The 26503-nt window shown below is 56.5% G+C and overlaps 1 protein-coding gene across 1 annotated transcript; it reads right to left on the reverse strand.

Moving 5' to 3' along the window:
- Nucleotides 1–6515: 6515 nt before the first annotated feature.
- On the reverse strand, nucleotides 6516–19200 carry LOC129147083 (E3 ubiquitin-protein ligase TRIM38-like). Its single transcript, XM_054712163.1, has 6 exons — nucleotides 18678–19200; nucleotides 17690–17785; nucleotides 16361–16591; nucleotides 14276–14298; nucleotides 14078–14190; nucleotides 6516–7174 (listed from the first exon to the last, which is right to left on the reverse strand). The coding sequence occupies exons 1-6, from the start codon at nucleotides 19092–19094 to the stop codon at nucleotides 6648–6650; spliced, it is 1407 nt and encodes a 468-aa protein (XP_054568138.1). The 5' UTR covers nucleotides 19095–19200; the 3' UTR covers nucleotides 6516–6647.
- Between the last annotated feature and the right edge of the window lie 7303 nt (nucleotides 19201–26503).

Consider the following 26503-nt stretch of genomic DNA (forward strand, 5'->3'; position numbering starts at 1 on the left):
CACTCAACCACTGAGCCACGTGGGCCGGGTGTGGCTCAGATTATTCATCAACGGGTCAGTGGCTAAAAGACTCACCGCTAGTTTGGTTTTTCAGTTCTTTTGTGCAACCTTCCCCCCCCTTCCCCGCCCCAATCTCAAATCATGTCAAACATGCTGGGTGGGACTTGGGCCTCCTGACCTCGGTCACCCCACCAGTCACCCCAGGACGTCTGGAAATCAAAGCTCTGAATCCTGCGAAGGAGGATAGAGAGGATGAGGCTCAGACTGACCCCTGTGGTATTTTTACAGTCAATATACACTGAGTGGCCAGATTATTATGACCCCCCCCCCCATCAGTACTTTGTTGGGCCACCTTTTGCCTTCAATACTGCGGCGATTCTTCTTGGCATTGACTCCACGAGATGTTGAAAGGTGATGCGAGGAATCTGACACCTGATGAACAGCACTGTCCAGTTCTGTGAGATTTTGATGGTTGTGGAACAGCTGCCTGATGTCTCTTTTAACTCAGTCCCACAAACGCTCAATTGGATTGAGATCTGGTGATTGTGGGGGCCACCTAAGCAAGGTAACGTCTCCCTCATGTTCTTGAAACCACTCCTGCACAATACGAGCGCCGTGGCATGGCGCATTGTCTTGTTGGAAGAAGCCATCTCCATTGGGATACGCCACCAACAAGATAGGATGTGTTGGTGTCCCTCGTTTGGGCGTCATAACACCGGGGTTCCTTTTCCCAGCCTTACAAAGGGTTCAGCATTCTGGAGAAAGGGGTTTCGCGTAGATGCTTAAAGAGTCCGAAGACGAAAGATAGTTTTGAGAGGCATTGGGGGCAGAGGAGCTTCAGCTGAAGGAGCTAGAAGACTCCTTCCTTGACTCAGGACCCTGCTTTTAATAACACCATTTGTCCCAAGGCAAGGTGTATATATACACTTCAAAGGGTAGACTACAGAAGCATTATCAGTTTGGGGAATAGCCTACAGCTGTTCAGGTGTTTGGCCCACAGGAGGCAATAAGATGCCCTGAGCTGTCTGGCAGCAGACAATCATCCTATTCAGGTTTGGGGGAAGTGCCGTTTAGCCGTTTCCAACAGGTAAACTACATGTGTGGCTCACCCTTGTTGAGCCGCCCAAGTCCCATCAACCTTTTGACGGAACTCTTGTAATTATTACAAGCTGGAATTGGTTCTCGGCATCTCCCTTTTCGATTTTTTAAATTTAAGAAGAATGTATGTTTTAAAATTTTTAAATTCAATGGAAAGGGCAGAGTTCTATCAAGTCCCTTTAAATTGCTGTCAGGCATTAAAGGAATTAGCCTGCAGTCAGTTTCTTTCTGGGCCAACAGTTCTTTGAGTCCCAATTTCAATGTCCAATACTTCGTTCTGTGTACATGTCAGCAATGATATTTCAGTTCTGGATGGTGGACAAATGGTGGCAATGCAGGTCCGACCTTCTCTGGTTGGTCCTGAGCAACCTGCAGCGACGCACAGCTGCTGACTGCTAGTATGGCAAGGTGTCTTCACCATCTTCATTTATGGACTGTTTATCTTCTTGTCTTGGGCCACTGCTTTTCTGTGGCTGGAGTAGTCTGGTCAGTTCTGCTCCGGGATCCGTTGTTGCAGGAATCCACATGGTCTTGGAGGAGTTTTCTGGAAATATACAAGCATATTCTCGACCAAAGGTTAATAAAGGAATCTTTTCTATAAATTAGACTTGGGATCCTTTTTCATTTTTACCCAAACAATTTTCTTTTGGCCTATTTTGACACCCTGTATGTTTTCCTGGGTGTCTCGCTGTTAGCATTACAAATGAAAAATAACCTTCAAAGTAAAAAATTTTCTTGATGTAATTTACAGGATATTTCTCCTTACAGGATATTATTCTACTATCTCCCTCCCCATTTTTTAAATTTAAATATGAGGAGGTTTTTGGAAATTTTACAAAGTCTTGATAACTTTTATTTTTAATTTTTTGCACAGAAATATGACTGCTTTGGATTCATTGCATGTTAAGCAATTTTACTATGAGATGAACCTTCAATAAAAATTTTAGTTAATACTTCAGGAGCAGGTTTTTGTCCAGTACATTTAAGTTGCTATGAATATTTACCTATTTCAATTAGCCAATTTAAATTAATCCAAAATAAGGTTTATTTTTTTTACTTTCACTTGTCCTAGGTTATGGGCAATAAATAACAATTAAACTTCTGCAATTAATCTTTAAGTAACTTCACATAAACTTTGTCAGAGAGACAAGAACACAAATAACTTAAGTTAGTTTAAGAGGCCAAATATATTAACTTGCAACTACAGTTCTTAAGATGTTTGAAGAAAACCTGTATTTATTTCCATCCAAAATAATTTTCAGGCTACAGAGAGTTTCATTTAAAAATCTTTGCCTTTCTTCTTCTTTTTTTTTTTCTCATTTGAAATTTTATTTTATTTTAAATTTCTTTATTGATTAAGGTGTCACATATTTGTCCTCATCCCCCCATTCCCATCCCACACCCCTCCCCACGGATGACCCCAACCCCCCTGTTGTCCTTAACCATTGGTTAGGCTCTTATGCATGCACACAAGTCCTTTGGTTGATCTCTCCACCCTACCCTCACCTTCCCCTACCCTCCCTCTGCGGCCCGACAGTCCGATCGATGCCTCCTTGTTTCTGGGTCTGTTCTTGTTCATCAGTCTATGTTGTTCATCATTTCCTCTAGATGAGTGAGATCATGTGTTACTAGAAATATACTTATAAGAGCCGAATGTGAGACGAGCAATAATAGTTATGCTGACAGGCAAATGAATCAGTCTGTAGTGAGTTTCTTTCTGGACCAACAGTTCTTTTGAGACCCAATTTCAACGTCCACCAGTTCCTTATGTGTACATGTCAGCACTGACTTTTCAGCTCTGGATGGTGGACAAATGGTGGTAATGCAGGTCCGACTCCCTTTGGTTTGGTCTCGCCCGGACCCAGGGGCACGGCCTCACCCGGACTCAGGGGCACGCGGCCTCACCCAGACCTGGGACCCAGCATCACCCGGGCTCCGGGGCGCGTGGCCTCACCCAAACCCAGAGGCGCATGGCCTCACCCAGACCCAGGTACACGCGGCCTCACCCGGACCTGGGATCCAGCCTCACCTGGACCCAGGGGCACGTGGCCTCACCTGGACCCGGGCTCCAGCCTCACCCGGATCCAGGGGCACGCGAGTTCACCCGGACCCGGGGGCATGCAGCCTCACCCGGGCCCGGGATCCAGCCTCACCCGGACGCAGGGGCGCGCGGCCTCACCTGGGCCCGAGACCCAGCCTCACCCGGACCCAGGGGCGCATGGCCTCTCCTGGGCCCAGGGGCATGCGGCCTCACCTTGACCCGGATCCAGCCTCACCTGGACCCAGGGGCACTGCCTCACCCGGACCCGGGACCCAGCCTCACCCGGATTCAGGGGCGCGTGGCCTCGCCCAGACCTAGGGGTGTGCAGCCTCACCCGAACCTGGGACTCAGCCTCACCCTGGCCTGGGTCCCAGCCTTGCCTGGACCCAGGGGCATGCGGCCTCACCTGGACCCGGGACCCAGCCTCATCTGGACCCAGGGGCGCGTGGCCTCTCCCGGACCCAGGGGCTCGCAGCCTCACCCGGGCCCGGGACTCAGCCTCACCCTGGCCTGGGTCCCAGCCTCACCCAGACCCAGGGGCGCGCGGCCTCACCCGGACCTGGGACCCAGCGGGGTTTCGTCTTCTTGATCCTAATTCCTGTCGGTCAATTCCCTCTCAGCAATTCCTTCGGCCATTTTCTCAAAGCTCCGGGGCGGCTGCTGCAGAACTCGCTGGGCGGCAGGCTCGGCGAAGCTCCGGTGCACCCGGTGTGCAGCGGCAGGCTGGTCCAAGGTCGCTGCAGCGGCACTCGGGTCTGCAGTGGCGACCAGTTGCTGGGCGAGCGCACCTGGATCCGGGACCCAGCGGGGCCTCGTCTTCCCGATCCCAACTCTCATTGGTCACTTCCTTCTCAGCAATTCCTCTGGCCATTTTCTCAAAGTTCCAGGGCGGCTGCGGCGAAACTCGCTGGGCAGCGGGCTTGGCGAGGCTCCGGTGCGCCCGGTGCATGGCGGTGGGCTGGTCCGAGGTCGCTGCAACAGCGCTCAGGTCTGCAGCGGCGGCCGGTCGCCGGGCATGCGCACCTGGCCGCTTCCGGGGTGCAGAAATTCTCGAATGACTTGGAGGTCAGCAAGCACGGAGTCTCCCACCCCATGTTCCCCAGGGGCTCATCTGTCCATGCTCGGCAGCGAGAGGAGCCGTCCCCTCAGCCGGAGACCACCGGGGGAACCGTGCCAAGCACGTTCCAGGTCGCCATTCTGTCGCCAGAGCCGTAGTTCTTAAAGTGTGATCTTTGGCTCATCGGCATCAGCATCATCCCGCGTCCCCCTCTCTTTTATTCTAGTTGTAGAGCATCCACTCAGCCAGCCCTCCAGTGGTTCTGGATGGTGTCTGCTCTGTTTTCCAGTTGTAGTTTCAAAATTGTTGTGGTAGGCAACAGTCAGGCGTCTGCCCTATGCCGCCATCTTGGTCCTCCAGAAGATTCTTAAGTAACCTTATAAATGTGGTTCTGAACACTGTGTCATCCATTAGTTTACTTTCCTCCATCCCTTCTATTCGTGACCTGCTTCGGTGTCTCCACATTTTGGCTGCCTCCCTATGTTGATGGAGTGGCTTTGTGTGGTCAGTGACCTATAGGGGCTGGTAGCTCAGCTTCCCCAATCTCCCTAGGTGGTCACTCTTGGTACCCCCCTTTGTGGGCTGAGTGCAAAGTCTTGGTGTTGTTAAGCCTTGATTGCTGTTGGTACACTGGGAGGATTTGACCTCCAGTCCAATTGGCTGTGAGGATCGGCTGTGTCTACGCCAGGAGACAGCCTTATTCAACTAGACTTGCGAAATTGTAAAAGCCTCTGTGCTCAGCTTGGATGGGGCGGAGTTACAGGGTGGAGCCTACAGCCTTGGCTTCCCGTCAGCCCTGCCCTGAGGTTCCTGGGTCTCAGTGTCCCTCTGTACTCCCTGCAAACACCTCTGAGAGAAAGGCGCCCTGGAGTTTCGCCCACTGCCAAAAAGTCTAGTCTCTCCCCCAATGAATCTGGATTCCCAGATTCTCGCCCGGAACTGGGGTTCAGTGTAGTCGGAACTGGGGTTCAGCGCAGTCCAGAGCTTTTGTCTCCTTCCCACCAGGGCAATTCAGCGGCACAGTCAACAGTCCGTCCTCTGTGCGCATTCACGTGCATGCCTCCGGAGCTCTGCCTTTCACTGCTCCCCCTTTGTTTCCGCCTTACAGCCCAGATTCCCCCAGTATGAGCCTGGCTTCCCAGGGTCTTGCCTAGAACGGGTTCAGTGCAGTCGGAGCTGGGGTTCAGTGCAATCTGGAGTTTTTATCTCCTTCCCGCTAGGGCAATTCAGTGGTACAGTCAATAGACCATCCTCTGTGCGCATTCACGTGCGCGCCTCCGGAGCTCTGCCTTTCGCCGCTCCTCTGCATTTCCGCCTTACAGCCCAGATTCCCCCAGTATGAGCCTGGCTTCCCAGGGTCTCGCCCGGAACTGGGGTTCAGTGCAGTAGGAGCTGGGGTTCAGCACAATCTGGAGCTATTACCTCCTTCCCGCTAGAGAACACCGGCCAGGCACTCAGCCGCCCCGTCCTCTCCAGCTCCATCCTCCCCGCGCGCCTGTGTCTCCGCCCCTGTCTCCATACCTCAGGCTTTTACGGCTCCTCTGATTTTCCCTGTGGTTTTCTCTTTTCTTCTATTTGTGGGCGTTTCAGTCAGCCAGCTTTCCTGTGGTTCTGGATGATGTCCGTTTTGACTTTTAGTTGTATTTTTGAAATTATTGTGCCAGGCTGCAGGTTAGGTGTTTAACCTATGCCGCCATCTTGGTTTCTCCTCTTTGCCTTTCTTTACACCAAGCAACCTACAGGGCTGCTGCTTAATATTGGTTAATACACCAAATAGCTAGCTATATTACAAGTAACTTTACATAAAGATTGACTACTAATTTACTGTCAGATTTAATACTTTAATAACAATCTTAGTTTACATTGTAAATATTGGTGGAAGAGATTTCAAAAAATTTTTTAAATTCTCCTTTTTGTTAAATTTAGAATTTTATTTTTAAAGAGTATCCCCTGCAGAAAGCAAAGGTGGTTGAACAGGCCTTTGGCTTCCATATCCCATATGGTGCAGTGTATGGCTAATTTGCCTACAAACGTCAGGTGGTCAAAATAATCTGGCCACTCAGTGTATATAATATATTTTATTGATTTCAGAGAGGAAGGGAGAGGGAGAGACAGAAACACTGAGAGAAAATCATTGATTGGTTGCCTCTTGCACACCCCAACTGGGGGTGGAGCCTGTAACCCAGGTGTGAATCGAACCGTGACCTCCTGGTTCACAGGTCGACGCTCAACCACTGCGCCACCCAGCTCGGCTTTACAGTCACTACATCCATTCCCCGTCCACCCCCTCCCCCGCCACACACACACAAGGAAGGTATATCCAGGATCCACTAACAGCCCAGCACTGCTCTGGGGCAGGGAAATAGCATGGAGCACACAGGCCCGAATCCCACCCAGGCCTTCACACCCATTCTCTCTGCTGGCTCAGCCACACGGAGGCTGCTCCTCGCCTCACTCGTCTGGGCTGGGCAGGAACAAGGGGGAATACGGGTAAACCTGGAAATAGGGCCGCAGGACGTCCGGGAAGGAGGCCCTGGGGAAGGTGAAGATGTGGGAGCCCAAGGTCATGTTGTAGAAGGACACAACCCCGACCTCACAGTCCAGGAGAACCCCCACCACCAGGGGCTGCTCCTGCAGGCCCAGGGGCGTGCGCGGCCAGGTCAGCGCCACGTAGCCGTCCTTGGCGCACAGCCGCAGGGCCCAGAAGCCAGCCTCAGGCGTCTGCATGGTCCCCACAACCCTCTGCACGCTCTCCAGGCACACGCCCACGTCCCAGCCCATGCCCTCGCCCACGTCCACCTCGAAGTACTGCCGCCCAGACGTGAAGCTCTGCAGGCCCAGGATGCAAGGCGAGACAGTGAACCTCCGGGGAGAGGGGTCCCCGGCGCCCTCGGGGCAGCCCCCCCGAGTCACTTGTCTCTGATCCTTGGACAGAATTAGTTCCGGATGCGCTGTTTCTGGATCCAGAGTCACGCCAACTGCAGGGAGGGAGGGGAAAAAACATATTGGGTTTTTGCTTGCTGAGAACACAGTTTCTTTTCTTTTCTTGTATTATTTATTTATTTATTTATTTTTATGCAGGGGTTTTATTTGTCTGTTTTTTAACCCTCATCCAAGGATATTTTCCCATTGATTGATCAATTTTCATTATTATTAAAATATATTGTATTGACTTCAGAGAGGAAGGGAGATGAAGAGAGAGATAGAAACATCAACGATGAGAGAGAATCGTGATTCCATTGCCTCCTGCATGCGCCCCACAGGGGATCAAGCCCACAACCCGGCCCTGTGCCCTGACCGGGAATCGAACCCTGACCTCCTGGTTCATAGGTCGATGCTCAATCACTGAGACATGCCGGCTGGGCTTCCAATGATTTTTTAGAGAGTGGAAGGGTGGGGGAGAGACAGAGAGACAAACACATCCATTGGTAGAGGTTCGTGCCCTTAGAATGGAACCTGGGAACCTTCTGTGCCCAGGCCGAACCTGTATCCACTGAGCCAAACCAGCAAGGGAAACACGGTTTATTTTATTTTATTTTATTTTATTTTATTTTATTTTATTTTATTTTATTTTTTAAGATCTAGGGAATAACGTTTATTGTGGCAGAGAGTGTCACACACGACTGAAGGTGGTACATTAGTCACATCCCTCACCATCCTTCATTGGGTACAAGTGGGACAGGCTCCCTGCGTTCCGGTTCCCCCACCACCTGCACGGCTTCCTAACACTGACCGTGGACATTGAACCCGACCGCTTCCGCGGACGCTCTGGTTCCCAACAGAACTGTGCAGAAGCTTCTGGGTCCCCTCATCGTCCATATCATCCACGCTCGGTCACCAGCCCTGACACATCGGCTCCATTTTCTCACAATCTGCAAAGAGTCTTCTCTTTCAAGTCACTTTTTTTTTAAATAAATCTTGAGTGTAGTAAGTATTGCATATGCCCTTTCCTCTCCCCCACTCCCTCTCCTGCCTTCACGTCACTCCTGACAGGAATCATGGTCATCGGGATCAGCTGCAGTGAGAGGAGCACCATCCGCTGGACCCAGAGGTGGTTCAGACATAAAACAGCTGGGATCATTCTCAGGTGCTGCTTCTCTTGAGTGCTGAGGTGACGGGGACTCTCCCCCAGTTACTGGACCGGAGCTCTACGAGCTTCAAGAGCATCTGCCTCACATCTGCACTGCAGGGCGTGTCCAGGGCGACGTTGGCAGTCCTCTGGATAACTGTGTCCATGTCTGTCTTTCCTTGTTCCCTCCAGGCATCTTCCAACTTGGGCCCTGTGAACTCCAGTAATTTTATGGCACAAACGAGGTTATTGTCCACAGGGTTAGAGAGGAGGGCTTCCAACAGCCCCCGAAGAACAACTGCTCGAGACTGTGCCTTTGCCCCTTCGATCTTCAGCTGAAGACAAAGCTCTTCCAGAAAGAGCACGAACCCATGGAATTGTTTCCAAGCTGCTTCATCCCCCTCAACAGCTTGATCTATAGAGGCACGTTCACTCTGTAATCTTTGAAGGAACACTCGGCGGAAGCTGCCCCTCTGTGAGCTATCGGTCTGGTGAAAGGACAGGTAATCACACAGGCGAGCTCCCACGCAGCGGAACTTAGGCACGGACGTGGCCTGCTCACAGATGACGTCCACAATTTCTTGCAAAGCCTCGTCCATGGTCACCCGGCCACGCAGGGTCTCTGCAAACTGTTCCATGTCAGTTTCAAAACTGCCAGGCAGTTCTGTCAGATGGTTCAAGAAATCCCAAACAGAGAGAAACCAAGATGGCGGCATAGGTTAAACACCTAACCTGCAGCCGGGCACAACAATTTCAAAAATACAACTAGAGGTCAGAACGGACATCGCCCAGAACCACAGGAAAGTTGGTGGACTGAAATGCCCACAGCTGGGGGGAAGGAGAAGGCCACGGGGACAGTCGGGGAAGCCGTAAAAGCCTGAGGTATGGAGAAACGGGCGGAGACACGAGCACACGCGCCTGCGGGGAGGATGGAACCGGAGAGGAGGGGGCGGCTGATGACCTGGCCGGAGTTCACTGGCAGGAAGGAGATAAAGGCTCCGGAGTGCGCTGAGCACCGGCTCCGATTGCACTGAACCCCATTCCGGGCGAAACCCCGGGAAACTAACTCACTTTCGCAACTCCGCCGCCCCCGCAGGCCGCCCGGCCCGGGACGCTGGGGACGCCGCCGCAGCGGCGGCGCCCGGAGCCCGGCGGCCTCCCAGCACCCGTCCCCGCCGCGCAGCCCCCGCGCGCCTGGTGCCGCGGGCCGCGCGCCCCGCACACCGGACGGAGGCCCGGGCGCCCTCTCCGTGCACCTCCCGGCAGCGCTAGACTTCAGTAGAGTTGACTGAATTCAAGGGATTAAGAAGTATAAATTGGGGGGACGCCGCGGCGGCGACGTCCGGAACACGGCGTTGGCGGTGCCTGGAGCTCGGCGGCCGCCCAGCGCCCGTCCCAGCCGCGCAGCACTCGCGCGCCTGGTTCCGCGGGACGCGCGCACCGCGCACCGGACGGAGGCCCGGGCGCCCTTTCCGTGCACCTCTCGGCGGCGCTAGACTTCAGTAGAGTTGACTGAAATGAAGGGATTAAGAAGTACAAATTGAGAAGTTTGAAAAAGATAGCGGCGGAGGTTAAAGGCTGTTCTGTTGCCTCGCACCCAGCGAAATCGGAGGGGATGAGGTGTGGAGGTGCGTGGGTCTGGCTGGTGGCGGGGGAAAGGGGCTTTTGTTCCAAACCTAAGGGAGATTAGCTCTCCATCACCCTGAAACCCATCTTCTGGCGAACCCCGGGAGACCCAGATGCCTGCGGGGAGAGGCGGGACTCTTGCGGAGGTGCGCCCAGCAATCAGTGTTTGCTGCGCTGGAGTGCGGAACGAGGGGACTTAGATACGTGGAAGGCAGAAGGACCAGACTCACAGCCATCGCGGCTCGACGCACCATAGCCTGTTGGCGCCCTGAGACCCCGCCCCGCCCTGGGACCCGCCCCGCACGTTTTGAAGACCTGCCCCGCAAGTCTTGCAGGAACACCTGCGCCCCAAGCAACGGCTTATACATGTGGGTGGCCTGCCCTCTGGCAGCGGACCAGATGATCTGCTGTTCTAGTCGGACTGCTCCAGGGCCACTCAGACAGGAGGAAGAAACTACAGTTTTTGCTGTAATCCTTGCTGAGTGCCTAAGGCAGTAGCTGATCTACACCCCATTGGAGACCCAGAAACGAGGGCATCTAGTGGTCTGTGGGAGATGACACCAGATTTCAACCACGTGCATAAGGGACACATTCAACGGGAATATTCAGTGAGCGCCAAAGCTTTGCTGCACCAAGACTCGGCCCATAAACGTGTCTCCTGCACAGCAACTCTTCCTTTATAGACAAAGAGAGCCCCCCCAGTGACACCAACAACAATCAAGACTTAACTATACAAAGGAGGACCAAGATGGAGGCATAGAGCGGAAGCCTGATTGTTGCCTACCACAACAACTTTGAGACTACGACAAGAGAGCAGAGCAGACACCATCCAAGACCACCATAGGGCTGGCTGAGTAGATGCTATACAACTAGAATAAAAGAGGGGTATGTGGGATGATGCTGATGCCGGTGACCCAAAGACCACACTTTAAGAACTACGGCTCAGGCGACACAAAAGAACTATGGCTCAGGCGATACAACAGCAGCCTGGAACGTGCTCGGCGCAGTTCCCCCGGCGGTCTCCGGCTGAGGGGACGGCTCCACTGGCAGCCAAGCACGGACAGACGAGCCCCTATGAGACATGGGGTGGGAGACTCCGCGCTTGCTGACCTCTGAGTCCGTCAAGAATCTCAACGCCCCGGAAGCGGCCAGGTGCGCATGCTCGGCGACCGGCCACCGATGCAGACCCAAGGGCCGACGCAGCGACGCCAGACTGGCCCACCGCCATGCACCGGGTGCACCGGAGCTTCGCCGAGCCGCCGCCCGATGAGTTCTGCAGCAGCCTTACTGGAGCTCTGGAAGGATGGCCAGGGGAATTGCTGAGGGGGGATTGACCGGCAGGAATTGGGATCGGGAAGACGGGGCCCCGCTGAGGCCCGGGTGCGGGCGGGGTTGCGCGCCTCTGGGCTCGGGTGTGGTCACACGCCTCTGGGTATAAGTGAGGCCTCACGTCCCTGGGTCTAGGTGAGGCCACATGCCCCTGGGTCCAGGTGAGGCCGGACTCCGGGTCCGGGTGAGGCCAAGTGCCCCTGGACCCGGATGACGCTGGATCCCGTGCCCGGGCGAGGCCAAGCGCCCCTGGGTCTGGGAGAGCCCACACACCCCTGGGTCCAGGCGAGACCATGTGTCCCTGGATCCGGGTGAGGCCGCGTGCACCTAGGCCCGGGTGAGCCCAAGTGGCCCTGGGTCGGGGAGAGGCCAAGCGTCCCTGGGTCCGGGTGAGACCATGTGTCCCTGGATCCGGGTGAGGCCTCGTGCACCTAGGCCCGGGTGAGCCCAAGTGGCCCTGGGTCTGGGAGAGGCCAAGCGTCCCTGGGTCCGGGTGAGACAATGCGTCCCTGGATCCGGATGAGGCCTCGTGCACCTAGGCCTGGGTGAGCCCAAGTGGCCCTGGGTCTGGGAGAGGCCAAGCGTCCCTGGGTCCGGGTGAGACCATGCGTCCCTGGATCCGGATGAGGCCTCGTGCACCTAGGCCCGGGTGAGCCCAAGTGGCCCTGGGTCTGGGAGAGGCCAAGCGTCCCTGGGTCCAGGTGAGACCATGTGTCCCAGGATCTGGGTGAGGCCTCGTGCACCTAGGCCCGGGTGAGCCCAAGTGGCCCTGGGTCTGGGAGAGGCCAAGCGTCCCTGGGTCCGGGTGAGACCATGTGTCCCTGGATCCGGATGAGGCCTCGTGCACCTAGGCCCGGGTGAGCCCAAGTGGCCCTGGGTCTGGGAGAGGCCATGCGGCCCTGGGTCCGGGTGAGACCATGTGTCCCAGGATCTGGGTGAGGCCTCGTGCACCTAGGCCCGGGTGAGCCCAAGTGGCCCTGGGTCGGGGAGAGGCCAAGCGTCCCTGGGTCCAGGTGAGACCATGTGTCCCTTGATCCGGGTGAGGCCTCGTGCACCTAGGCCCGGGTGAGCCCAAGTGGCCCTGGGTCGGGGAGAGGCCAAGCGTCCCTGGGTCCAGGTGAGACCATGTGTCCCTTGATCCGGGTGAGGCCTCGTGCACCTAGGCCCGGGTGAGCCCAAGTGGCCCTGGGTCTGGGAGAGGCCAAGCATCCCTGGGTCCGGGTGAGACCATGTGTCCCTGGATCCGGATGAGGCCTCGTGCACCTAGGCCTGGGTGAGACCAGGTGCCCCTGGGTCTGGGAGAGGCTAAGCGTCCCTGGGTCCGGGTGAGACCATGTGTCCCTGGATCCGGGTGAGGCATCGTGCACCTAGGCCCAGGTGAGCCCAAGTGGCCCTGGGTCTGGGAGTGGCCAAACGTTCCTGGGTCTGGGTGAGACCATGTGTCCCTGGATCCGGGTGAGGCCTCGTGCACCTAGGCCCGGGTGAGCCCAAGTGGCCCTGGGTCGGGGAGAGGCCAAGCGTCCCTGGGTCCGGGTGAGACCATGTGTCCCAGGATCCGGGTGAGGCCTCGTGCACCTAGGCCCGGGTGAGCCCAAGTGGCCCTGGGTCTGGGAGAGGCCAAGCGTCCCTGGGTCCGGGTGAGACCATGCGTCCCTGGATCCGGATGAGGCCTCGTGCACCTAGGCCCGGGTGAGCCCAAGTGGCCCTGGGTCTGGGAGAGGCCAAGCGTCCCTGGGTCCGGGAGAGACCATGTGTCCCTGGATCCAGGTGAGGCCTTGTGCAACTAAGCCCGGGTGTGGCCACGTGCCCCTGGGTCTGGGAGAGGCCAAGCGTCCCTGGGTACGGGTGAAGCCAGATCCTGGGTCCGGGTGAGGCCGTGCGCCCCTGGATCCATCCGGGTGAGGCTGGGTCCCAGGCCCGGGTGAGACCACGCGCCCCTTGGGTATGGGTGAGGCCACGTGCCCTTAGTCCGGGTGACGCCGTGCCCCTGGGTTCGGCCGAGACCAAACCAGAGGGAGTCGGACCTCCATTACCACCATTTGTCCACCATCCAGAGCTGAGGGGTCAGTGCTGACATGTACACATAAGGAACTACTGGACATCGAAATTAGGTCTCAAAAGAACTGTTGGTCCAGGGGGAAGCTCGCTACAGATTGATTCATTTGCCTGTCAGCATAAATATTATTGCTCGTCTCACATTCAGTTCTTATTAGTATATATCTAGTGACATATGATCTCGTTCATCTAGAGGAAATGATGAACAAAATAGACTGAGGAACAAGAACAGAACCAGAAGCAAGGAGGCATCGATCAGACTATCGGGCCTCAGAGGGAGGAAAGGGAAGGGTAGGGGGAGGGTGGGGGGAGGGGGAGAGTTCAACCAAAGGACCTGTATGCATGCATATAAGCCTATCCAACGGTTAAGCTCAACAGGGGATTGGGGCATGCGTGGGGAGAGGGGTGGGATGGGAATGGGGGGATGAGGACAAATATGTGACACCTTAATCAATAAAGAAATTTAAAAAAAAAAAAAAAAAGAAAAGAAATCCCAAACAAATATGAACAGAGGGAGACCATCCTCGCAGGGTCCTGTGTAATTAGAAGAAGCTAGGGCTCCCGGAGTCCGTGCACACCCCACTCCCCGGGTGGTTTTGGGGTTCAGGCTCCCCTCCCAACACCGTTTATTTTAGAGACGAACTGCCTGTGCTCTGGAGTCTCAGCCTTGTTTCAGATTAGCGACAGGAGCTCAGGGTTGTGACCATAAAGTAGAAACCCTCCCATTTGTCCCCGCGACCTGGACAGGGTGGAGGCTGCACTGAGCTCGGTCCCCTGGATGCTTGACAACGCCCTCACGTACCTTGATGGCTCCTCAACTGTTTCCTCAGGTCAAAGTAGAGCTCGGGGACCTCGCACTGGGTCTGAACCTCCAAGAAGACGGCCTCCGGGGTCTCCAGCCGCACAGCCTGGCTCCTGGGGGAGACAGAGGCCAGAGCTGCTCAGCAGGCTCCCCGCAGCTCCGCACCCCACTCCCCCTCGCCCGTCCTGCAGCACTCACCTGCTCAGGGCGCCCTTCACGTCCTGCGGGAACAAAGGCACAGGTGAATGAGGGAGCAGCGAGCTGATGGGGCTGCTGCTCCTCCCAGAGGCACAGGGCGGCCCGGCCTTGGGTGCGGGTGTGATGGGGCCTCATAGCCCGGTCGGGAGAGCACCTGAATGACTCTGGAAAGTACTCCTACTGTTTCACATCTGAGGACACTTATACTCATGGGAACAGGGTCAGTTTCTCACATGTGAACAGGGGTTAAGTTTTTCTTAAGTTTCCTTTCCAAGCCCTGTGCCAAGTGATTGGGGAGGTGACTCAGCTGTGAGTCCAGAGAGCAGAACCCATAAGCAGGGTCAGGCCGACCCACCAGGAGCCAAAACACCATCTGATCAACACCATCTCATCGTCTGGGGACTAATATTGGACGTCTGACACCCCCAGGCCTGCACACAGCACCCAGCCCCTTCCCCTTTATAATTCTGTCCCCTGCACCTGCTGGGAGACAGGACTTGATGCTTGTAAGCACCCTGTCTGCTTGATGGGCTGGCCTTCTCAGTAAACACCTTATAGGACTCAACCTGCCTTCGTGATTGGACATAGTGACATGTGCCCGAGCTCACCGGGTGTTTCTGGGTGACAGATGGACACCCCGTGCAATGAATCCCACTCAGGCCCCTGGGAACGGTCAGCATGGCAGGACAGTGCTCAGCCTCTGAGCCGGGCACCCTCCTGGCTGAGGTGCTGGGGAGACTGCGGGCTGCTTGCGGGGGGACGTGGAGCCCCCCATGCTCCCTCTGGCCTCACGTCCCTCAGAGCGCACCCCAAGAGAGGCCACGTGTCACAAAGCCTCTCGGAGGTGGGTGGGTGCACGGCGCCCAGACTGGGCACTGAGGTGGCGGCCACAGGTGACCCACGGGGATGGAGTCGCCATGAGACATGGTCACCCTGAGGGGCACCCTCCAGTTCCACCACCCGGACCTGGGACGAGCACCGGGGAAGGGGGAGTGAGGGAGGAGGTTCACCTTCCTGAGGCTGGAAGGAGGGCCCATCAGGCTAGGCTCACCCACCAGGCGGCCCCACTTGGTCCCCGCCATCACCTGACCATCAGGATTCTGTGCCCCTAGGACCCAGGCATGTGGGAGCGGAAGCCATCCTGTGAGCCTGTTCACCCCCTCTACCAGCTGGAGGCATTTATTCTTCTGGATCCTCACCCAAAAGAAGCACATCAGTTGGTTGCCTCTTGCACAAGCCCTGACCAGGCCCTAGGCCAGAGAGGAGCCTGCAACCCAGGTACATGCCCTTGACCAGAATCAAACCCTGGACCCTTCGGTCCTAGGCTGTTGCTCTATCCACTGAGCCACAGCAGATTTTTGTGCCAAATCAAAAAGTTCTGATTTAAATATAGAGCCCTGTAGACCAGTGAAGCCACCTTGTAGGTTTTAGTCTGTTCAATATTCTAAAAGGAATAGGTTTAGCCCCGCTGGTGTGGCTCAGTGGTTGAGCAACAACCTATGAACCAGGAGGTCAGGGTTTGATTTCCTATCCCGGCACATGTCCAGGTTGCAGGCTCCATCAATGATTCTCTCTCATCATTGATGTTTCTATCTCTATCTCCCTCTCCTTTCCTCTCTCAAATCAATAAAAAAATATGTTAAAAATGTTAACAAATAAAAATAAAAGAAATATGCCTTTATGCTCTAGCCATTTTGGCTCAGTGGATAGAGCATCGGCCTGAGGACTGAAGGGTCCCAAGTTCAATTCCCATCAAGGGCACATGCCTTGGTTGCAGGCTTGATCCCCAGCCCAGGACTGGAGCACCTGTGGGAGGCAACCAATCACTGTGTCCCTCTCACATCGACATTTCTCTCTCTGTCTCTCCTTCTCACTACCACTCCCTCTAAAACCAAAGGAACAATACCCTTGAATGAGGATTAACAAAATAACTAAATAAAAATAAGAGAAGTATGCCTTTAAATCCCCCACACTGATGTGCCACTGCTGAGCGAGGCAGGCGGTCCTGTGTTCCCACGCCTCCCCACCTCCCCCAGAGCAGCTCAGGACCCACCAGCTTGGTGTCCTCCCAGGGCACAGCCTCACCTGCAGCACCTTCTGGGCGGAGCCCTGGCATCGCTCCTCCAGCTCCAGGATGCGGCTCTCCAGCTCCTGGCTCTGCTGCCCCAGTTTGGCCTCACTGTCCCTCAGTCTCCGCAGAGTGAGTTCTTTCTCGCTCTCCAGTCTCCACAGGTATGCCCTCTCCTCCTCCCTCAGGAAGCTGTGCAGGTTCTGGAAGTCCGCCTGGATTTTCTGTCTCTGAGCCTCTATCTTCTCCTAAAGTCAAGAGAGGACGCTCAGCCCTGCCAGTGGGTCAGAGGGTCTCAGGGGTTGAACGTCCAGCTATGAACCAGGAGGTCACGGTTGGATTCCCGGTCAGGACACCTGCCCAGGTTTCAGGCTCCATCCCCAGTAGGGGGCGTGCATGAGGCAGCTGATCCATGATTCTCTCTGCTCTTGGATGTTTTGATCTCTCTCTCCCTTTCTCTCTGAAATAAATACCAATCTACACTACCTACACTAATAAAAGAGAAATATGTAAATTTACCGTAACTCCGCAAACCCCACCAACCAATCAGGAGGGAAAATGCAAATTAGCAGGTCAAAGATGGCTGTAGCCACGCCCTCCAGCACTTCTAGGAGCAGAGCAGCTGGGCAGGGCAGGACGCCTGCTATAAGGGGGAGGTGGGGAGGAGGGAGCTAGAAGGAAGCAAAGCATGCAGACCCTGGCTGGAGCAAAGGCGGAAGGCGGGGGCCAGAGCAAAGGCCTGGGTCCCAGATGCCAGAGGAAAACCAGTGCAGGCAGCCAGGTGAAGACAGACCTATTGCACGAAGCTTCATGCAACGGGCCTCTAGTAAAAAATTAAAAAGAAAGAAAGTAGGAAACACAGTTGGGGATGGATCTAGGTAAACATGCATGTGATTGTGCTTCTCCCAACTGGCGCGGGCCTCCTGGCCATTTCCTGCTGGAAGGCGGGAGGGGCTGGGGATGAGTTCTCATCCATGCAGACATCGAAGGACAATGGCTTCTTCTTGGGGTATCACCTGCCTGCTCTGGTCCAGTGACACCAAGGACTGTGCTTTGCGTGATCAGACCCAACGCCTAAGCGCCAGGACAGCAAAGAGCTTGACACCAAGAAATCCGTGTTCTCTTTGGTGTTGCTGTCGTTAATCCTCACCCGAGGATGTTCTTTCCAGTGATTGTCAGAGAGAGGGGAGTGGAAGGGAGGGAGGGTAGGGAGAGAGAGAGCAAGAGGAACATCAATGTGGGAGATACTTCCACTGTTGCCTCCTGCACACGCCCCACTGGGTGGGGATTGCACCTGAGCCCAGGGGTGCCCTCCAGCGGCCCCGGCGAGAACCCCCCATTCTCACATTCCACTCGTCTATCTGCTTCGCCTTGAACGCTTTCTGGCTGGCGCATTCCTCTTCCATTTGCCTCAGTTTCCTCACCGCTTCCTGGAGCTTTTCCTGGAAGGAGACATGGAGTGACTCTTGTGACCACACCTCGATTTTCCCTCTCACAGGAATAACCTGACTGTGTGCCAGGGGCTCTCTGTCCAATGGCACCTGACCCTCCTCCTGGCTAATAGTCAGGACACCCTGCGGGAACCTAGACTGAGGTGATTGGAAGGATAGGGCGACACGTGCCTTTCCCTACACGCCCCCTGCCCCCTTGCTGTGTGTTTGCCATGGGGTCCTCTCACATGGAGAGCCCTCTCTTTTCTCAGCACTTCTACATACCATTAATTTTGTTTTTAAATTTATAATAATAAAAGCCTAATATACTAATTATATCAGACGTCCTTCCGGACAACCTTCCGGATGAAGCCGAGGCTGCGAGGGAAGCCTGGGTCCTGGGTGCCAGAAGGAAGGCCTACTCTTGCATGAATTTCAAGGATCAGGCATGTAGTATATATATATTTTTTTACTCCTTTCAGAGAGGAAGAAAGAGACAGAAACATCGATGAGACAGAATCATGGATCAGCTGCCTCCTGCATGCCCTACACTGAGGATGGAGCCCAAAACCAGGCGTGTGCCCTGACTAAGAATCCCACCCTGACCTCCTGGTTCCTAGGTCGATGCTCAACCACTAAGCTAAGCTGACAGGGCCACATGGTTAGTGTTTAGGCTCCTTCAGGACTCACTTCTGGGAGGGCTCCCCGAGACCACCCACACCCCGGGGTACCCCTTCCCACCACCCAGGCCAGGGGAGCCAGGCCGTCCTTTCGCTGGTACATCTTCCTTACTGGACAGCAGGCCATGCACAAGGGGGCACTGGGCTGGATGATAGGATCTCAGGGCACACGAGGGGACACTGGGCTGGATGATGGGGTATCAGGCGCATGAGAGGGCACTCACCCTGTAGCCAGGGCCCGCGTCCTCCACGAGTGCAGTGGCGTGGCCCTTGTGCCGCGGGTCTCGCTCACAGCGCCAGCAGATGAGCTGGCCCTCGTCCTCGCAGAAGAGATGCAGCCGCTCCCCGTGCTCCTGGCAGGACAGCTCCAGCTCCTGCTCCTGGAGGGCGGCGATGAGGCTACCCAGCTGCTTGTTGGGCCGCAGGCTGCCTCTCTTGAAGGGAACCCGGCACTGGGGGCAGGAGAAGGTCTTCATGTCCTGCTGGCTCCGTGGGGAGGAGGCCGGGCCCATGAAGTGCAGAAGGCAGGCCTGGCAGTAGCTGTGGCCGCAGCTGATGCTCATGGGCTTGGCCATCAGCTGCAGGCAGATGGCGCAGGTGGCCTCCTCCCACATCTTCTTGCTGGTGGTGGCCGACGCCATGCCTCTGCCCAAAGCTGCAATGCCGGACCCAGAGGCTCCCCACAGCGGTGGGGGCGCACCCACCCCGCGCTTCCTGTGGACGCCCGGCTTCCACGCCCCACGGGCCTTGAGGATTATCTGGAGGAAGAAAGGTCTACAATGTGGACGATGCAGAGAGCAGCTGTGCTGGGGAACAGGGTAGGACCCCAACTCCATTTACTAAAATGAAATAGAACTTAACATTCAGGGGTATCCTCCCCCGAGGATGTTCTTCCATTGATTTGTAGAGAGAGTGGTGGGTAGGGGGAGAGACAGAGAGAAACATCCATTGGTTGCCTCCCACATGCACTCCCACAAGGGCCAGAGATGGAACCTGCAACCTAGGTACCTGCCCTTGACCAAAGTCGAACCCAGGACCCTTCAGTCCGCAGGTCAATGCTCTATCCACTGAGCCACACTGGGTAGGACTGGTAATATTTTAATCGCTTCATGGCCACGGGCTGGGGGGTGGCATGAAGCCCCAATATAGACCATCCGTCACGGGGGAAGGTGGTGTTGGATCCCCAGACACAAGGATGGCGAGAGTGAGGCGGAATGCCGCCGGGACTCAGTCAGAGCCTGGGAGACTCTCTCCCCCCTGAAGAACATGAAGAATAATCGGGAATAACTGTTTCCAGGATCCTTGCTTTGCAATTTAAGGAACCGGGTGATTTCGGAAGATTCCATTGAAACAGTGACTGTGGACCCCTGAGCCACCCCAGCCTTTCTCCCCGACTGTCCCCCACAGAGAACCAAGGCTGGTCAGTGCGCTCAGTAGCAGAGCATCCACTGGGCACTGAAGCCTCCAGGGTTCAATTCCGGAGATCTGTCTCTCTCTCCCCCACCCTCTCCAGCTGCCCTCCCTTCTGTTCTCTGTAAGAAACAATGGAAAAATCTCCTCCAGGAAAACCCAACGTGGATGACCCGGAAGTAAACAAGGCCGCCCTCCAGGCCCTCCCTGACCTGAGAGGTGCCCGGCTGGCTGGCTCAGTGGCTGAGTGTGGACCTATGGACCATCGAGGTTGGACAAAAGGAGCCACATGCTAACCTGACAAGCTCAGGGGAGGCCTGCGTGGCAGTCTTACAAACTCAGAGACCTAAAATAACCACAAAAGATGGTTAAAAAATTAAATAGTTAACTACAAACAGGTTATAGTGAGTGGGCAGTCATGTCCTAGGCCGATATTTTCCTGACAAAGATCCACTTAGATCTTCTTTACTGAGCCCATTTGCCTTTTTGCCTCTAAGATAACATATCTGTGAGATGTCTGGGTAACTTGTAACTTCCTTTTTACCCCGGGCCCCTCAGGGCACAACAAATGGCACAGGGTCATTCCCTCATTGTGATTGTTATCAAGTTAATTGTCAGTTGTTAATTACGTTAAAGTATCCTGTATCCATCTCTGTAAGAGAAGCACATGTCCATCATTTCACTTTTCCCCCTACCCCAGAGGTTTCCCCCTTTGCTTTCTCCCACCTCCCTAATCTGTCACCAGTGGATTTCATGTAACTCCCCTAAGTCCCTTTCCTTTTATTGCAATGTATAAATACAGATGTAACCCTCCATTCTCCAGAGCATTATCTCAATTCGTTGAGGTTCTGCTTCCTGGCATATGTCGACAGTTTGGCTCAAATAAACACACAAAAATTCTTTACAGGTTTCAATGTGTTGTGTGTTTTGTTTTTTTTTTACATTAACAGAGGTTTCTCTCTCTCCCTCTCCCTTCCTCTCTGAAATCAATAAAAATATTTTCTAAAAAAAGGTAAAGACCTGGGTGGGGAACAGAGGGGCAGGTCCTGGAGGACCAGTCAGGTGACCTTTCTCCTCCAGCCAGGACTGTCTCCCAGGAGAAGTTCCAGGCACCTGGAACCCTCGGGGGAGGGGAGAGGGAGGAAATGGGAAGACAACACCCCAAGTTCCTCCAGGGAGGACCCAGGACCCGAAGGAGGGACCCTGGGACCCTGGACCGGGGCTGCAGCTCCTGGGACTGGAAGGAGGTGGGCAGGCTGCAGAGTGACCTTGCTTGGACCTGACAATGTAGGAATACAGCCCGCATTCCCTGAGACCACAGATGGCCTCTTCCTCTGTCACCAGGGCAGCCTCCAGGGCCACAGAGTCTCTGCTCAGAGTCCCTTCCTGGGCTGGTGATTCCCCGGGGACACTCTCGGGTCCTCTGTGGCTGGGCTGTGTCCCCAGGACAGGACCTGCCCTCCGGGGGCCCTGAGTTGCCTGTCCCGGCCTCCACTCCCCTCGCCTCGCACCCTGGATCTCCTGAGGTGAATCAGCTTGGAGTTCTGTGGAAGGAAAGGGGCCGCGGGGAAGGGCGGCCGGGCAGGAGCCTGGAGAGACAGAGTCCAGTGGTCCTGGTGTCTGAAACCCCACCCTCCCTGCCGCCCGGGCCCCCCACCGCACCCCCCTTCCTGTCCACACACCGGGTGTCAGGACCCTCCCTGGGAGACCCGCCCACACCCTCCCCAGTACCTGGGCCACCACCAATGCTATGCACTCCCTGGAGGAAGTCGCCTGGAGCAGCCACTTCCCAGATCTTGGGAGGGACTCAAGTAGAAATGAAACTGCCTGCTGTGGGGGGCGGAGCCACTGCTGGGTTTGGAGAGGAAACCAGGAAATGGTCCTAAGCATGTGCACATGGCTGGGCTGGGCCCTAAGCTTGTACAGGTGGCTGGGCTGGGCTGGGCTGGGCCTGGCAGGGCAGGGAGTGGTGGGAAGAAGTCCTTTTCTACAGCCACGAGGACTGGGGACAGGTCCTCACTGGGACCTGGGCTCTGGGCCAGCAGGAGTGTCTGAGGTCAGGGAGCAACACAGCCCACAGGCCCGACTGCAGCTCTTCCTGCCCTGGCCACCCACCAACCCCCTCGGGGTGCATCAGCCTCGGGGCAGATGCTATTTTATTTTCTGCTATTTTTAGGCCCCTATTCTTTCATCACTGCTCTGCAGGAGGTGGTGGAAAGGACTGGTGACCTCCGCCCTCCTTCTCCTCCTCAGGTCGCTCTGCAAGATCAGACACTCCACAGCATCACCAGCTGGCAGCCCGGATCCAGGGAGGCCCCAGGCCACCATGGGGCCGGCACGTTGAGCAAAACGACTGCACGGCCCAGCCCGTGTGTCAGGGGTTGAGTGTCCACCTACCTACAAGCCAAGAGCTCACGGTTCCATTCCACCAGGGTTGGGGGCTTGATCCGGCAGGAACTAGCCAATGAATGATTCTCTCTCATCATTGATCTCTCTCTCTCTCTCTCTCTCTCTCTCTCTCTCTCTCTCTCTGAAATCAATTTTTAAAAATATATATTTTTAAAAAGGACTGTCATGCACAATCTAGACTTACTCTTATTATTTTTTTAATCCTCATTCAAGGATTGTTTTTTCCATCGATTCTTTAAAATATACCTTATTGATTTTTTAGAGAGGAAAGGAGAGGGATAAAGAATTAGAAAAATCTATAGGAGATAAACATCCAACAGCTGCCTCCTGCACACCCCCTACTGGGGATGTGCCCGCAACCAAGGAACATGCCCTTGACTGGAATCAAACCTGGGACCCTTGATTCCACAGATAAAATCTTTATCCACTGAGCCAAACTGGTTAGGGCTCCATTAATTTTTTAGAGAGAGTGGAGGCAGGGAGAAGAGGGAGGAGAGTGTAACATGAAAACAAGAGGAGAAACCAAGATGGCGGCATAGGTGAAACACCTAACCTGCAGCCGGGCACAACAATTTCAAAGGCACAACTAGAGGTCAGAACGGACATCGTCCAGAACCACAGGAGAGCTGGCGGACTGAAATGCCCACAGCTGGGGGGAAGGAGAAGGCCACGGGGACAATCGGGGGAGCCGTAAAAGCCTGAGGTATGGAGAAACTGGCGGAGACACGAGCACGCGCGCCTGCGGGGAGGATGGAGCCGGAGAGGAAGGGGCGGCTGACGGCCTGGCCGGCGTTCACTGGCAGGAAGGAGATAAAGGCTCCGGAGTGTGCTAAGCGCCGGCTCCGACTGCACTGAGCGCCAGTTCCGGGCGAAACCCTGGGAAGCCAGGCGCAGGCTGGGGGAATGAATCTGGGCTGTGGGGCGCAGGCACAGAGGAGCGGGGGAAGGCAGAGCTCCAGAGGTGCGCACGGGAAGGGGCGCAAAGGACGGACTGTTGCCTGCGCCACTGAACTGCCCTAGCGGGAAGGAGACATAAGCTCAGGACCGTGCTGAACCCCAGTTCCGACTGCACTGAACCCCAGTTCCGGGCGAAACCCTGGGAAGCCAGGCGCACGCTGGGGGAATGAATTTGGGCTGTGGTGGCGGAGGCACAGAGAAGCGGCGGCTCCAGACGCGCGCACTGGAAGGTGCGCAGAGGACGGACTTTTGCCTGCGCCACTGGGTGGCCCTGCTGGGAAGGAGACAGGGACGCCAGACTGCGCTGAGACCCAGTTCCAACTACACTGAAACCCAGTTCCAGGCGAGAATCTGGGAGTCCAGATTCATTAGGGGAGGGACTGGACTGTTTGGCAGTGGGCGAAACTCCAGGGCGCGTTTCTCTCAGAGGTGTTTGCAAGGAATACAGAGGGACACAGACACAGGAGCCTCATAGGGCGGGGCTGACAGGAAGCCAAGGTTGTAGGCTCCACCCTGTAGCTCCGCCCCAGCCAAGCTGAGCAGAAGCTTTTTCCTGCTGAGTGCCTCAGGTAGTGGCTGACCCACACTACATTGGAGACCCAGAAACGAGGGCATCTAGTGGTTGGTGGGAGATGACACCAGATTTCAATCACTTGCATAAGGGAGGCATTCTAGAGGCAGACTCAGTGAGCGCCAAGGCATTGCTGCATCAAGACCCGGCCCACAAACATGTCTCCTGCACAGCAACTCTTCCTATATAGACAAAGAGGGTCCTCACGGCCAATTGGCCTGGAGGACAATTCCTCCCAGTGACACCAACAACAATCAAGACTTAACTGTACAAAGGAGGACCAAGATGGAGACATAGGGCGGCAGCCTGATCGTTGCCTACCACAACAATATTGAGACTACGACGGGAGAGCAGAGCAGACACCAGCCAGAAAGACCGGGGGGCTGGCTGAGCAGATGCTCTACAACTAGAATAAAAGAGAGGGGTACGCAGGATGATGCTGATGCCGGTGACCCAAAGTCCACACTTTAAGAACTATGGCTCAGGCGACACAATGGTGGCCTGGAACGTGCTCGGCGCAGTTCCCCCGGCGGTCTCCGGCTGAGGGGACGGCTCCACTCGCTGCCGAGCACGGACAGACGAGCCCCTGGGAGACATGGGGAGGGAGACTCCGTGCTTGCTGACCTCCGAGTCCTTCAAGAATCTCAATGCCCCGAAGTGGCCAGGTGCGCACGCTCAGCGACTGGCCACCGTTGCAGACCCAAGGGCCGACGCAGCGACACCGGACCAGCCCACCGCCGGGCACCGGGCACACCAGAGCCTTGCCGAGCCCGCCGCCCAACGAGTTCTGCGGCAGCCGCTCTGGAGCTCTGAGAAAATGACCGAAGGAATTGCTGAGAGGGAATTGACCAACAGGAATTGGGATCAAGAAGACGAAACCCCGCTGAGACCCGAGTCCAGGCGAGCCTGTGAGCCTCTGGGCTCAGATGTGGTCACACGCCTCTGGGTCTAGGAGAGGCCTCACGCCCCTGGGTTTGGGTGAGGCCACGCGCCCCTGGGTCCAGGTGAAGCTGGATTCCGGGTTCGGGTGAGGCCATGTGCCCCTGGGTCCGGGCGAATCTGAACCCTGGGTCCGGGTGAGGCCGTGGGCCCCTGGATCCGGGTAAGGCTGGGTCCCGAGTACGGGTGAGGCCGTGAGCCCCTGGATCCGGGTGAGACCACGCGACCAGGGGTCTGAGAGAGGTAATGCGCCCCTGGGTCCGGGTGGCTTCGTGCACCTAGGTCCAGGTGAGGCCACGTGCCCCTGGGTCTGAGAGAGGCCACGCACCCCTAGGTCCGGGCGAGACCATGTGTCCCTGGATCCGGGTGGGGCCTCGTGCACCTAGGCCCGGGTGGGGCCGCGTGCCCCTGGGTCTGGGGGAGGCCAGGCGTCCCTGGGTCCGGGTGAGACCGTGAGTCCCTGGATCCGGGTGAGGCCTCGTGCGCCTAGGCCCGGGTGAGCCCAAGTGGCCCTGGGTCTGGGAGAGGCCAAGCGTCCCTGGGTCCGGGTGAGACCATGTGTCCCAGGATCCGGGTGAGGCCTCGTGCACCTAGGCCCGGGTGAGCCCAAGTGGCCCTGGGTCTGGGAGAGGCCAAGCGTCCCTGGGTCCGGGTGAGACCATGTGTCCCTGGATCCGGGTGAGGCCTCGTGCACCTAGGCCTGGGTGAGCCCAAGTGGCCCTGGGTCTGGGAGAGGCCAAGCGTCCCTGGATCCGGGTGAGACCATGTGTCCCTGGATCCGGGTGAGGCCTCGTGCACCTAGGCCCGGGTGAGCCCAAGTGGCCCTGGGTCTGGGAGAGGCCAAGCGTCCCTGGATCCGGGTGAGACCATGTGTCCCAGGATCCGGGTGAGGCCTCGTGCACCTAGGCCCGGGTGAGCCCAAGTGGCCCTGGGGCTGGGAGAGGCCAAGCGTCCCTGGGTCCGGGTGAGACCACATGTCCCTGGATCTGGGTGAGGCCTCGTGCACCTAGGCCCGGGTGAGCCCAAGTGGCCCTGGGTCTGGGAGAGGCCAAGCATCCCTGGGTCCGGGTGAGACCATGTGTCCCTGGATCCGGGTGAGGCCTCGTGCACCTAGGCCCGGGTGAGCCCAAGTGGCCCTGGGTCTGGGAGAGGCCAAGCGTCCCTGGGTCCGGGTGAGACCATGTGTCCCTGGATCCGGGTGAGGCCTCGTACACCTAGGCCCGGGTGAGCCCAAGTGGCCCTGGGTCTGGGAGAGGCCAAGCGTCCCTGGGTCCGGGTGCGACCATGTGTCCCTGGATCCGGGTGAGGCCTCGTGCACCTAGGCCCGGGTGAGCCCAAGTGGCCCTGGGCCTGGGAGAGGCCAAGCGTCCCTGGGTCCGGGTGAGACCATGTGTCCCTGGATCCGGGTGAGGCCTCGTGCACCTAGGCCCGGGTGAGCCCAAGTGGCCCTGGGTCTGGGAGAGGCCAAGCGTCCCTGGATCCGGGTGAGACCATGTGTCCCTGGATCCGGGTGAGGCCTCGTGCACCTAGGCCCGGGTGAGCCCAAGTGGCCCTGGGTCTGGGAGAGGCCAAGCGTCCCTGGGTCCGGGTGAGACCATGTGTCCCAGGATCCGGGTGAGGCCTCGTGCACCTAGGCCCGGGTGAGCCCAAGTGGCCCTGGGCCTGGGAGAGGCCAAGCGTCCCTGGGTCCGGGTGAGACCATGTGTCCCTGGATCCGGGTGAGGCCTCGTGCACCTAGGCCCGGGTGAGCCCAAGTGGCCCTGG

This window comes from Eptesicus fuscus, chromosome 22 (assembly GCF_027574615.1).
Source record: "Eptesicus fuscus isolate TK198812 chromosome 22, DD_ASM_mEF_20220401, whole genome shotgun sequence".
Classification (NCBI taxonomy): Eukaryota; Metazoa; Chordata; class Mammalia; order Chiroptera; family Vespertilionidae; genus Eptesicus; species Eptesicus fuscus.